The 13158-nt window shown below is 47.0% G+C and overlaps 1 protein-coding gene across 1 annotated transcript in view; it reads right to left on the bottom strand.

Moving 5' to 3' along the window:
• The window catches only part of KALRN (kalirin RhoGEF kinase), a 556957-nt gene that overhangs the window by 11505 nt on the left and 532294 nt on the right, over nucleotides 1–13158 (bottom strand). Inside the window, exons 53-57 of the mRNA XM_068139024.1 lie at nucleotides 6753–6780; nucleotides 6113–6284; nucleotides 3918–4039; nucleotides 2290–2421; nucleotides 435–599 (exon numbers count right to left, since the gene is read on the bottom strand). Coding sequence (XP_067995125.1) covers nucleotides 435–599; nucleotides 2290–2421; nucleotides 3918–4039; nucleotides 6113–6284; nucleotides 6753–6780 — 619 coding nt within the window. The remainder of the gene's footprint in view (nucleotides 1–434; nucleotides 600–2289; nucleotides 2422–3917; nucleotides 4040–6112; nucleotides 6285–6752; nucleotides 6781–13158) is intronic.

Below are 13158 nucleotides of genomic sequence, written 5' to 3'. Positions count from 1 at the left end.
TCCTGTGCCAGCTGCATTGCCTGGTGGAGTATGCTTTGCAAGCTAACTTGCAGACCCCAGCTGGGCTGTCCAGCAGAAGACTGGTGCTGCTAACACTGTAGAAAAGCAAGGGGAACACCAACCAGGACACAGAGTGTGTTGCCCAGAGATGAAGACAAGAAATGGTCTTGGGCTAGAAAGCAGGGACATGCTAGGAAACTGCATAGCTTCTGTGACAGGAAGGCTGGGAGCCCTGATGAAGGAGCAGAAATGGAAAGCACTTCCAGTGGCAGGAGCTGGCTCTGAGTGTCTTCCAGGCTATTCCTTGTATTCCTTGCAGCTCCAGGACTGACATTTTTGTCAGAACTCATCAAAGCACAAGTGTAACTCAACCAAATGGACTGCACAGGTGGACACCTGTGTGCATCAGCCCCTTCTCACCGTGCCCCACTCACCGTACTCTGGGAGCCGTACAAATTCGGATGGGTCACTGGGCAAGCTGATCCCCCAGGGATTGCTGGCACTCACTCGAAACTGATACTGGCAGCCTGGGGTCAGGTCCTCAATGACAAGGTACGTGTCCAAAGTTGAGGCTACTGACTGCTGCCAGACCTGTGAGCCTGCATTTTACAGTGAGAGGAAGAGAGCTGAAGACAAGAGTCTTGGTAGACAGACCTAGCTCAGAGACTTTCTCTGCATAACTAATGCAGTATCCTAGAAGGTTAAAACCCACAAGGTGTTTAAAAGGTGACATTACAGCAGACTGATGTATTCTGTTAAACCAGAACCACAGGAAGCTATTTTGTGCTGCAGCCACCTTCCAAGTCTGGCTAAATGAAGGAAGAAGGAAATGCCCCTCACTTGACCGATAGCACTGGGAAAAAATGCAGCCCAGGGACAAGTTGATTTCTCCAGCTGTCTAGCTGTGGCTGCGTGCTACAAGTGATGTCTCAGGGCAGTTGTGATAAGACAGGAATGGAAGGCTGATTTGATGACAGCTCTGCTATTGGAGAAATGGTAGCAGAAGCACTGCCAAACAAAATATGGACAAGGGAGTCCCAGGTGAATATGAGGCAGCATGTCAATGCAATCTGAGTGTCTTTGCAGATGAAGGCCTTCAGAAGACATGGTGGCTACAGTAGAATCCAGAGCTGCAGCAGGAGGACCATCTTTCAGGGCCTTAGTATTGGCTTTTTGCAGATGAACAGGATCCCAGCAGAATGTGGGATTCTGTCATGTGTTTCTGCTCCTAATAAACCCAAACATTGCCTGACCTGTGGCATCCAAAGGAGCAATACTTTATTCACCTGCACAGGGTCACAGAACAGAAAAGAACCCCTGGGACACTATGCCCTGCCACAGCCTGGGATTCCTTTCAAGAATATATACATTTTTACCTTATTTTAGTAATTTCAGGGCTTTTTTACCTGTACATTATTTACCATGACCCATATGTATTATGTGTTGTGTGGCCAAATTCTGATTGCCAGGTCTCACAAGGTCAAGGTCACCTTTCACGGGCAAGAGTCAGTGATTCCTTTGGAGTGGGAGGAATACTGAGGACACTGCTGCTCCTTGCTGTTTGTTTCGGGAGCTGTTGTTAATGGAAGAGCTTTTACATATTCTTTCACAAAAATGGCAGTCACACTGATAGCACAGCGAGGGTCAGGGCAGAGTATTTGATGAGAGTATTTATTAATACAGTGGAGTGATTAAGTTTGCATATTTACTGGCATGAGGCAGGATGAAAAAGCTTGAGGAGGGATGAAGGATTTACTGACACAAGGAAGGATGAAGCGTCAAAAACAGAGGCCACATACCTAAGGCAAGGTTTACTGCCCAAAGACCCTCACACCTTTGCAGGAAGAATGCAAAAAGGGATGTGAATCATTTCAAATGCCCACTTCAAGATTATTGCCTGGGCATATTGGGAAACAGTGCATTTAATATCTGTTTAGTTCATCAGGGGTAAAATATGGTTGGATTTAAGAACAGACAGACTTCAGAGCTGACTTGAAATGTGTGGAGTGATCTGCATCACTCCTCAGAGGAAAAAAATAATGAGGCTGCTTTGGTTTTGCATTCCTGGGAAACATCCACCAGAAAGGATGGATGCCATAGTGGTAGAATGCAAGTGATGAAAGGATGGCTTAGTGAGGATTATATTTTAGCTTAGCACACTTTATGGCCCATAAGTGATGGAGGAAATAGAAAGGCACCCCAGAAGTGGCCAGAACGCTTTTGGGACCCATTGTGTCATAAAAGAGTTTTATTTCATTCTTATTCTCCCAGCCAGTGAGCACAGCTTACCTTCTTCTCTGTACTCCACAGTGTAGCCTGAAATGGTGCAATTGCCTGTACTGGATGGGGGTAGCCAGCGTAGGATCACAGAGGTGCAGCTTCTCTCCTGAGCAATAGGACGATTTGGGGCAGCTGGGACACCTTGAGAAAAGAAAGTAAGCACCAAGTCCAGCATCACCTCAACAAGCACTCGTGCTTTATTCTGGACACCAGGTGTAACAGGTACTGATCAGGTCCTGAATGAGGTAGCTGAGCTTTGTAGAGGGAGTGCACCAAGTTTACAGTGGGTTACCAGCACAACCTCTGAAAGGCAGTGTCCTTGTCCTGTTCACCTACCCCTTTTCATCTTGAGACCTTCATACTAGCAGCCAGGAGAAAACCATGCTGCTTGCAAGCCCCACTGCCTTTACTGTACTACAGGGCAGGGGGAATAGCTTCTTGCTGGTAGCTGATGGTCACCTGGACTGCAACACCCCAGAGAGCTACCTGCAGTACCGGCTCAATCACCTCTTAGGTACTGAGGAGCTGTCTGAGCTCAGCTGCTGTGAAGGCAGAGCCTCTTTACCTGCCACTTTCTGCTTCTAATTTTGGCTCCAGCTCAAGTCCATGGAACTGAGAAAAGCAAATATTCTCATGGACTTCACCAAGCAGTGAATGAGGTTCTGGAGGTGGAAAGTCACTTTGACGTGTCCAGAAAATGCTAGAAGTGAGCCACTCAGAGTGCTTCTGGGTGTATGATGCTTGGTACGTTTGGCAGCAGATTGATAAATGACCAGTAATTCTTCTGTGTTTTGCTCAGGGCTCTCTTCAACACAGGAGCACTTAGTGCAGCCACCACCTTGTTTGGATAAACTGGGCAAATTATATCTCTAGGGCAGTTTGGGAGAGCAAACAAATTGACTTCTGAATGCTTGTGACACTCCTGCATCTCTGAGTAACTGGTTAGACATCCATCTCTGTGCCATTCCCTTCTACACAGCAGTCACCTCTCGTCTCTTATGCTAGCAGATCCCTTCCCAGAGCTGGAGGCATGAGCATCAACTCATCATTTCATATTCATTACAATTGGATGGGTCACTAATTACAGTGCTGAGAATTCAGACCCAATGATATGTCTCTGAGTTGAATCCCTGTGGAACACTTCACCCAGGCCAATCTCTCACCTCCTCTGTCCCTGACACAGAAGGAGAGGCTGCAAATTTGTGTCATTGAATCTCAGGTTCCTCTGCTCCAGACAGGCTCTGAAGCCCAGAGCTCCCTGCAGGCAACCAGGGAGTCATCCATCCCCCAGGGGCTTGGCAGCCTGAGGGAGCTCAGCTTCCCTGGCTGATCTTACCAAGCCCCTGGGATGCAGTGCTGAGAGCAGGAGGCAGGAGCTGAACCAGTGCCAGGAAGTGTTCAATTCCCAGATGTGATACTTATGATCAGATGACTTAATCAAGTGCAAAGAGTCTGCAGTGCCTTCAGCCATCAGTGGGAGTCTTGGCTGAGGAACAGTTGTATGATTTTAACATCTCAATTCAGCTGGCACAGCTCCATGTCTGTCTGCCTTTGCACCAACCATCCCTGTGTGCTCCCAGCCCTGCCTAAGGGACACAGGCAGGAAACCTCCTGTATGTTAGGGTCAGGTGCACTACCTTGAACTTTGATGGTCGCAGAGGTTGATGCAGTTCCATGTTCATTGGTTGCCACACAGGTGTAAATGCCACTGTCCTGAGGCATCAGGTTGCAGATCTTCAAGGTGAGCTCCCCAGAGTCACTGTGGATGCAGGAAGCCCCAGTCAGAAAGTGCTACTTCATTTGCTAATGCTTTTCATACCAGTTCCTGTCTTGCCTCACTATAAACACACCTGCACACAAAGCCTATTAACTCACTTGTAGGAACATCCCTCCAGCAATCTGGTACCCAAGCACAACCCCTCCAAACGCTGGGATCAAGCTATTAATGAAACCTTTGAGCAAGTGGCTTTGGAGGAGATGGGGAAGGATTAGCAAGCAAAGGCCAGAAGATGAGCATTTGCTGTGCCTGTCTGGAGCTGATGCCTAGACTCTATATATCTGGAAAGAATTCCCCAGGCACATCTTTCCTATCTCTGGAGCTGCTGAGCTGTTGTTACCTTTTGCAGTTAAGTCCAACACACACTAGACTTCCTGCAGATACAGAAGGTGGTCACACAGCACAGGGTGCCTGACACTTCTGGGGAGCTTCAGACCTCTGGAGCATGTGCTGTTGAGCTAATGTGGCTGCCAGGCCCACAGTCAGAGGGCTGGACATCTCACAACAGCTAGGGGTAAAGAACACCAGCACAGACTTAATGAGAGACATTCAATCTTTGGACCAGTCTAAGAAAATGAACAGCCCTGCAGAGTCTAGTGGATTTATGGCAGGTCTGTGCACAGTCACTTTGGTTTGCACACTGCAGTATTCAGTATGCAGTTGAAGGGAGTTGGCCTGAATGAAAGGATTTTGCTTGTGTAACTGCTTTAGCTGTACTGGAGACCCAGCTTAGAGCCAACAATAAATTCCCTTGATGGCAAAAGTAGACTAGTTCCTGAATGTGTCATCTGTTGGAAGCTGCAGGAGGACGTGGTTGCTGGTCTAACTGTCTGGGCACTGTAGCTTTTGCTGCTCTGACTATGCTGGTTTACAACAGGACAGAAATAACCTCTTCCCACCAGGTCCAGACACTTATGCCTGCAAGATCTGTAAGACAGCCCCTGATCTGCTGGGCCTCTCCCTGGCAGGCAGTGTCTGCACTGAGAAACGAGTAACAAGGCAACACAAGTGCTGATAGTTCACAGGAAGCCAATGCACAGACAAATACTCTGATGGAAAACAGAACCCAAGAGGGAAATATTCTCTGTCCCAGCCCCAGCCAGAGCCTGAAGATAAGGCACTAGTGATCTACTGAGTAATGGCTGAAAAGACACTTCTGAGGTTCTCTGGGGTGACTGTGCCATACAGTGGTCCATGAAGGAAGCTCTTGATCACGTGCTTTTTTTTTTAATTGAACAAGTAAAATCCCTTTTCTCTTAGTGTTCATTTTGCACTTTCAGTGACTTTGTACTCCCTGGATTCATCTCAGCCTGAGCCATAAGTGCTGAAAAGCTCCCATGAAAGATTGACTCCTGGAGATTTCCGCTGCAGTTTGGCACAGATTGCTTACATAAGCTACAGATGAGCATCCAGCAGCAGACTCTCACCTGACCTGAATTCAACTCCAGATCTTTTTAGATATTCCCTGTGCTTGCTGTAAAAATGGTTTCCCTCCTCACTAGCCAGGCCAGGAACATCAGGACAAGCATCTTTCTGCCTAAGCACAGCCAGCTGTAGCCTTCTCAGGAGCACATGGAAACTCTTTTAGGAGCAGTTGAGGAAAGCTTCAGGAAAACTTGCAGGAATTACCATGTCTGTCCATGAGACAGTGCTCAGTGATATGGGCATTGCAAGATGGTGAGGGCTTTCTCTGCTTAACTCCTGTTCCTACCAAAGGTCAGCATGGCATCAAACTCAAGCAGAAAATAAATCAGCAATGTGGAGGCAATACTACCCAAACTATTATGTTGGAAACATTCTGGCTTGTAGCTGGCTGAGCAGGTCAACAGGAGCAAGCTCACCTCTGCCAGCAACACACTTTGTGGATATACCCTGTGTCAGCTGGGGAAATGATAACGCTATTTCAACCCCAACATCTGACCCTTTCTAGCTGCCAACACACCCTGCCAGATGATTCACTTCATTTCTAATGGGTCTTGTAGCCTGGCTGGTGCCATATTTGAGGGCAGCACGATCATCATGACCCCATGTCAGGGTCCCCAGGCAAGACCTTACCAGGATGACACCGTGTAAGTGGCTGTGCTGTTGTCATTGTCAAGAATGTTTTGATCTGGTCCTTTCCAGGTTATAGTTGGTTTGGGCCGTCCGCAGACTTTGCACTGCAGCATCACTGTGTCACCGAGCAGGCAGGTGACGTCCACTAATGGCACAAGAAACTCTGGAGCCACTGGACAAAAACATGGGGACACATACATGACATCTTCTTTCAGTCTATAGGTGAGGATGTTCCCTGTACAAGTCTAGAGATTACACTAGAGGATCAACTATAGCATCTGGGTCCCACACAGCTGAGAGCCTGAGAGTCCTTGTCACCAGGATTCCTCCTTCACTAAAAGCCAGCTGTCAACAGCCCAGAGAAGGAGATAACAGAGACTGTCTGTCCCCCAGTGCTGTGCTCTGGCGGGAGAGAGAGACTTTGTGAGGGCAGGTTTGGGGGGCTCAGCGTTACCTGCAGCCCTGGGCCTGTCTAAGCTGAGCAGGCAGCAGGGAGATAGCTTTCCCCAGGGACCAAACAGCAGAGAGCTGCCTTTGCTGTAAGGGCTAGTGGGTGCAGAGCATGCTGCTGCACTGGAGTAAATCACAGCTACCTATTTGCCCCTCCATGCCAATCAGTGCACAGCTGCCTTTAACTTACCTTCTTGAATGAAATTGGGGTTGATTATCTGTAAAATACAAAGAAATAAAAGCATTTATTTTCCTGGACAGGGACAAAGAGACATCTGGTTGCAGAAGGTACTGTGGTGAACCTGACCAGAACCACAGATGCACTGACCAGTGACTACAAGCAACCTCTAATAACTGGCAGACACAGCAAGCTCTAGTGACAACAGAACAAGCCCGTGCACAGCTGGAAGAGTACATGAAAGCTACAGCTTCTTGATCTTGGAGGCAGCATCACAGGTAACAGGCACAACACTAAGGCTGAGGAGGGTGGACATGCTTTCTCCTTGCCCGGGTGACAATGCTCAAGCCATGAACTCATCTTCCCGGAGGTGGTTTGTGCCCCTCTGTGCCCAGCTCCAGACCCACATCACACAGCACCTGCAGACACCGTGCACCTGGAGCATCTCACCAGCACTCTGGTCACTAATCAGCTTTGGGGAGACATCTTTTAACCTCTGCTCAGCTTCAGAAAGAAAAGTTAAAGAACTAAAACAGAAATACTGCCTTCTTTTTGCCTACTGGCAAGTATCAGTATTCTGCAACAACTCTTTTTATGCTCATTTCATTGGACTGCAGGAAACTTGCCAGCTTGAAACAAGGTATGGATAGCAGTTATTTTATCTAACTAGTTAACTGATCAAATTAGCAAAGACTTGAAAAGCTACAGTCTCTCATGGTCTATGTACAGCCATTACCTCATGTAACCCTGGAAGCAAAGTTGGGATAATGCCACTACGTTGTTACACAATGAATCAACCCTAACTACATAGTGGTGCACAACAGCATAGGGGTTTTACCCTCACTAACCTTTAAAATATTATCACAAGGCCTTGTTATCTAAATTCAAACCAGTCATTTGATATCAAGCACCATAAGCACCAATATGGTTTGTGTCACCTTAAATATCTTTGTTACTACCTATTTGAGAGCTATTTTGGAAGATGCCAGTGAAGCAGTGACCTAATTCTGTGGCCTGCCAAAGCTGATGATAGGTTTTGCAGAGGCTCAGAAACCAGGCCATAAAGCAGAAACAATATATTGCCCTTCAGAATAACGTAGATGCATTCTCAAGATGTGTATTTATATTTTGGCTTTCTAAATGGTAATGTCTCAGAGTGGCATTCAAGGAGCATATTCAGGTTCATTTTGGTTTCATAGCCCTTCTTCACAGCCCCAGGCAAACCTCTGGTACCGGCACTGAGACGCCAGGGTCTGCTTTCTCCTATTACCACCAGAAAGCCCAAATGACTCAGGCATAACATGGACTCACTGCTCAAAAAGGTTCATTTTTATCCCCCCATAAAAGCACACCTTATGTCAACAAACTCCTTGCCCTCTGAGACTGAGTCTATCTTTTGTCCTAGCAATAGAATTTGATCCTTTGGGACATATCTACAGCTCACAGTGGTGGCTGAAACAACTGGCCAATGCTAGTGCTTTACACTCTGTCCTCCAGAAATGAGCATGGGGTTCTCCTTGTGGGAAAAGAAGGTTTCAGGCCCTACCACATATTCAGTCACTCCTAAAGGTGTGTAGCTGGTGGGCAAAAATGTGCTGGTTTGGACTCTCACATATTCCCAAGAGAACTAAGATTTCAAACATTGCATTGTCAGCATTCTGGAAGGAACCAACCTCTGCTTACATCTCTGCAGATGACTCTTTGAGCACTATGGCTGGAATTAGGGCTTCTTACTTTTTAAAGCCATGTTGGAGGCACTACTGTCCTCGGGTGGGTGCAGGAGAGTGTGCCACCTTTGCAATAGGACAGCAATGGCTCAGCAGGTAGGAGCCTGAGTGGGCAAGAGAGCCAGCCAGCCAGCTTCTTTGGGTCCTGTGTCAGGTTTTCTGCCTGGCTGCAGATTCTGGCCTTGGTCGCCTGAGAAGCACAAAGCTCCATGTGAAGGGTGCAGCTAGGCACCACCACCAGGATGAGGGTGTCTGCCCAGCCATCCTGGCAGTCTCTGAGAGGGTAAGGGTCTCAGAAGCAGATACTGCTGCTCTGCACAGGAAACACAGCCACTTGGCTCCTGCAGACAGGAATAAACTGGGGAGCAAGAGTGCACTGGATGGAGAAGAACTCACCCACCTGTGCATGTGGAAAAGGAGAGCTGGATCTTTGTGATTAAGTTATATTGCTTAGACAACACAGTGAAGGAAGAGAAAGCTGTTCTGTAGATAACCATCACCTGCCACTTCTCAGTGAGACCATTTACTTATCAGCTGAGCAGCCCCAGGCATCAGCTCATTTGCACATACTGCTTCATTTCTGTAGTTCTGGAATACACATCTACCCCCCAAAGCTCTCCTCTTCCTTCTCCACAGCACGCTCTAAATTCTCTTAATATCCACTGATCTCCATCAGTGAACAGGAGAAAAAAAACACTGCCAACACTCTATATTACTTTTGTAACTTCAAGGATTCATTAGAAGCTGCAGCTCCAGTGATGACTGTCATGGATATATCTATGAATAAATAATACTACATTTCTAATGACTTCCAAGGCTTTTCTTCCCCTTGCCTTACCATGGGAATAACAGAATTACTGCTGCTTGCTAATAATGGAAGAGTCCATGGCTAAAATTTACACTTCCTTTGCTGAAACATCAACAGTTAATTAATAAAATGTTAACCTAACAACACCCCCACGGCCACATCACTGCTTTTGCCTGCTCTAATCTTAGACAAAAATAAAAGCCTACTTGCAAGAGAGTGTTTAAGTGCTACCAAAGTGATTTAATATATCACTTAGTTAGGGAATGGGACTTGGTCTGCTTTGAAAGAGGGGGTCAAATGATGGAGTGAGAAAGGCAGAAACAGGAAAGCAATAGGTTCACAGCCCGATCTGTAGCCAGAAGCCAGCTCTGCTGGCTCACATGTCCACTCCACAAACAGGGGTTTGCTGTCTGCCTCTGTAGGCTGACCAGGTTTCCAGGCTATGGTTGTATAGCAGAAGATGACAGACTCCACAGAGTCCTTCTAGATTAAATAAATGCAAGACCACCCTCTCCAGTGTGTTTTCCCCCTTTTAAAAGCCCCTGCTTGCTTACCCAACCTGAAGAGCAGCTGTTTGTGAGGAATGATGCAGCAGCCCTGACTTCTGTGCATTGCTCCATAAGGGAATGCTCTGCACTGCTTTGAGATTATCAGGTGGAAAACCCCCTGCTGATTATGTGGCTTTGGTAGAGTTTTTCTTTCCCTCTCTCTGAAAAGAACCACAAGGGTCCACAATGCAAGCCCACTTGGTCTGTAGCAGTTCGACTGGGGAGCCTACTGCCCAGGCCACAGTCAAGCATCCCTGGCCATGATAGCCATGAGAGAAGAGGGCAGCCTGGTGTCTCACACTGACAAGGGCTCCCCCAAAAACTCACTGCAATCACCTGAACCACTGTGGCTGCCAGTCTGGCCTACAAGTGAACAAAGTTGTGGGGGGTGGAACTACCCAATCCAGAATCTTCTCATACCATCTTCAGGTCTGGCCCACACCAGGCAAGCACAAACCCTGGGGGATGAAACTCAGCTGGCAATGCAGTCACTCCTCCAGTAAGAAACACAGCTGGCTCTTTTTTCCAGGGAGATAGATTTAGCTGAAATGAGATAGATTATTTTTTTTTCCCTTTGGATGAAATACCTGTAGCCTGCTGCAGGGCAGGTGAAAACCTGCAATGCTCCCTCCATTGCCAGAAGAATTTCTGTTTCCCATACAATGATAGCTAAAAATGGAAAGCCCACACAAGGTGACAAAGGCAGACCATGAAATGGCCTCTGATCAAGTGATGTAAGGTGGAAAGCTGATCAGGCAATGATGGCAATGGAGGGAGGGGGATGAGATGAAGGGTCATTCAATACAATAAAAAAAGGAATAGATCTTGCTTCTCCCTCCTTCAGTTTGCGCTGTTTCAGGGATCAAATCAAGAAAGGCACCTGAGGCATGTACTTGAATGCACAAGTACACAGGCTGAATGCCTTTGGGGACCTGCAGAGAACTAAGTGACTTAACTGTAACAGTCAGGCTTCAGAAAAGCAGTAATAGGTACTGCATCCAGCAACTCAGTATTTTGCAGTACTGGGCCACTTTTTTGTCTGTTATTTTAAGCTTATGTTATGAAGATATAAAGACAGCTGCAGCAGTAGCAGCAAGTCCACTTCCAAAGTGACTCTGACTGCCCTAATTCTTAGCAGGAGCTCATCTTTTGTTTGTGTAACAAGCTGTACCTGGTGGAGAGCAAGAAACTGTTCTGTGATGCCAACAGCAGTCTTGAGATGCTCTTCAAGCTCAGCTTGGCTGCCTGCAAGGGCTTCTTGCCTTCACCAGTGTTTGCTTCTCCATCACAGAGATGTCCTTGCTGTGCCTAATCCACATCCCTGGAGGAGGCCTGAGCCCAGCCTGGACACATGCAGTGCACAGAGGGCCCAGAAGATGTTCAGATTTTTCCAGACCCACATTTCTGACCCATAGTAAGAGAGTGCATCAGAAGCAGGAGTGAGATCCTTTTCCTCCAAAGACCAGACTGAAAACCAAGCCCTCTGTCATCAGATCCATGCTTTATCTAAACAGCAGAGGGCATGTTTACTCCAAGACAAGCAGCTCAGCATTTTGCAAACACTTTGTGGCACTTGTTCATTGCATTAAAACAAAACATTGAAGCATTTGCAGATGCTGGTAGCAGTCAGCAGTGTCTTCCTTGCTCCCTCACTCAAAACACCCCCCAAACCCCAAGTGAAATATAGATAATTCTCAGGGGAAAATGAGTTAAAGAGGAATTAAGCCAACTCTCATATGTAGGAAAAGATCTACCAATCCATCTCTGACTAGGTCAATTTTCACTTTGAGACTTTGGGGGGGACAAGCTCACAGTGTCACCAGCCTCCCCTTCCTCAAAAAAGGAAACAAAATAACAAGAAAAATGCCTTGATGAAAAGAACAAATAAGGATCCTGCTGCACATGGATAGATGCTACCAAAGGGAAAATGTAATTAAGATGTGAGAATGGTATCTGGTGAAATGTCCCACAGCATCAGCCTTTGAAACTGATGGAGAAGCCAGAAGGGATGCTGCATGACTGTTGTAGGTACATCTGCAAAGCTGCAGTCCTCTTGCCCTCATGGCTGGTGTGCGTCAAGGTTTGCTAGCTGTGTGATGTCTCAGGTACTTCAGGCACCATGTTCTAGCACTCTACCTCCTTGCTACATATGAAACAGGTCACTTTGTCCTTTTCCAAAAGATAAACCACCACACCTGTGCTGCCAGCTCCCACCTGATGAGCCATCTTCCTGGTCAGTCTCAGCAATCCCTGTCCACTCAGAGCAGCAGGACATCGATGTTGCCCCGAGGCCACCCCAGGGAAATGTGGAGGTCCTCAGGATTGTACTTGTTCATACTGTGGTAACAGACTGTGAAAGGTTTTCTTACCAGTATTGTGCAAGACATCACCAAAAGAGCATGTTAGATCTGCTCTGGAGGGCAGAGGGTGAAAGCATTTGCCTAAAGAACTTAGGAGTTCTTGGCCTGAGCTGAGTGCTGACTTGGAGCCCATGCTGTGTCCACCACACCATCAGCTACACAACTATTTGGTCTGTGGGGTTACTAACACACTATTCCTCCCTCTGGGATGTTTCCTAGTGCTTATCTTGCTCTAAGTGTCTCTGAGTGGTTTGTAACATGCTAAAATGTTATAAGTGGGGGAAAAAAAATAGATTATGAAGCCCAACTTACATACCTTGGCAACAGCCCTGCTCACTAATCTAATGATTACACTTCTCTGACTTGGGGTGGGCCTGGACTTCATCTCTCTTTTGCACAGCTAAGAAACTGGAACAAACACTACACCCTTGGTGACAGTTGTGTATTGGTCAGGATTACTTGGAACGCAGTTGGAGTCACAGCTTGCCAAACAGAATGTCTGGAGCCAGGGTCAGATACGACGTCCAACCCAAAGATGGGAAGAGATGTTACTGAATTTAGTGAGATTTAGCTCAGTCAGTTCTTGTGACTGATGCAAGGAAATTGGTTTAGACACGACAGGTGTTGACTTGTGACCCCTTCAACAACATCGAAACCCCATGAGATATTATGACACAGAATTGCAGGACAATTAGTTGTGTCATTGTCCAGGACCCCAGACTTGGGTGTGGCTGACACTGATTCACAAGGGCATACACCTTCTTCCCAGAAGTGCAGTTGCCTCTCTCTGTGCAATTACCTACATGCACGTGGAAAAGGAGTCTCTAATCTTATTTAAATATCGGTTACTCCTATCCCTCACATGGCTACACGTGGTCCTTAAGAGCCTGCTCCTGCACTCATGTGCCTAACAGGTGAGTTTGCACTTTCTGTTTGGTGAAACAACAGTGCAAAGCAGAACCCCCCCCTAAATGC

Source organism: Melanerpes formicivorus, unplaced genomic scaffold (genome assembly GCF_026170545.1).
Source record: "Melanerpes formicivorus ecotype bairdi unplaced genomic scaffold, bMelFor1.0.p_v2 SCAF_5, whole genome shotgun sequence".
NCBI classification, from domain to species: Eukaryota; Metazoa; Chordata; class Aves; order Piciformes; family Picidae; genus Melanerpes; species Melanerpes formicivorus.
The sequence above is the reverse complement of the archived record's forward strand: the minus strand, read 5'-3'. Positions and strand labels throughout refer to the sequence as shown.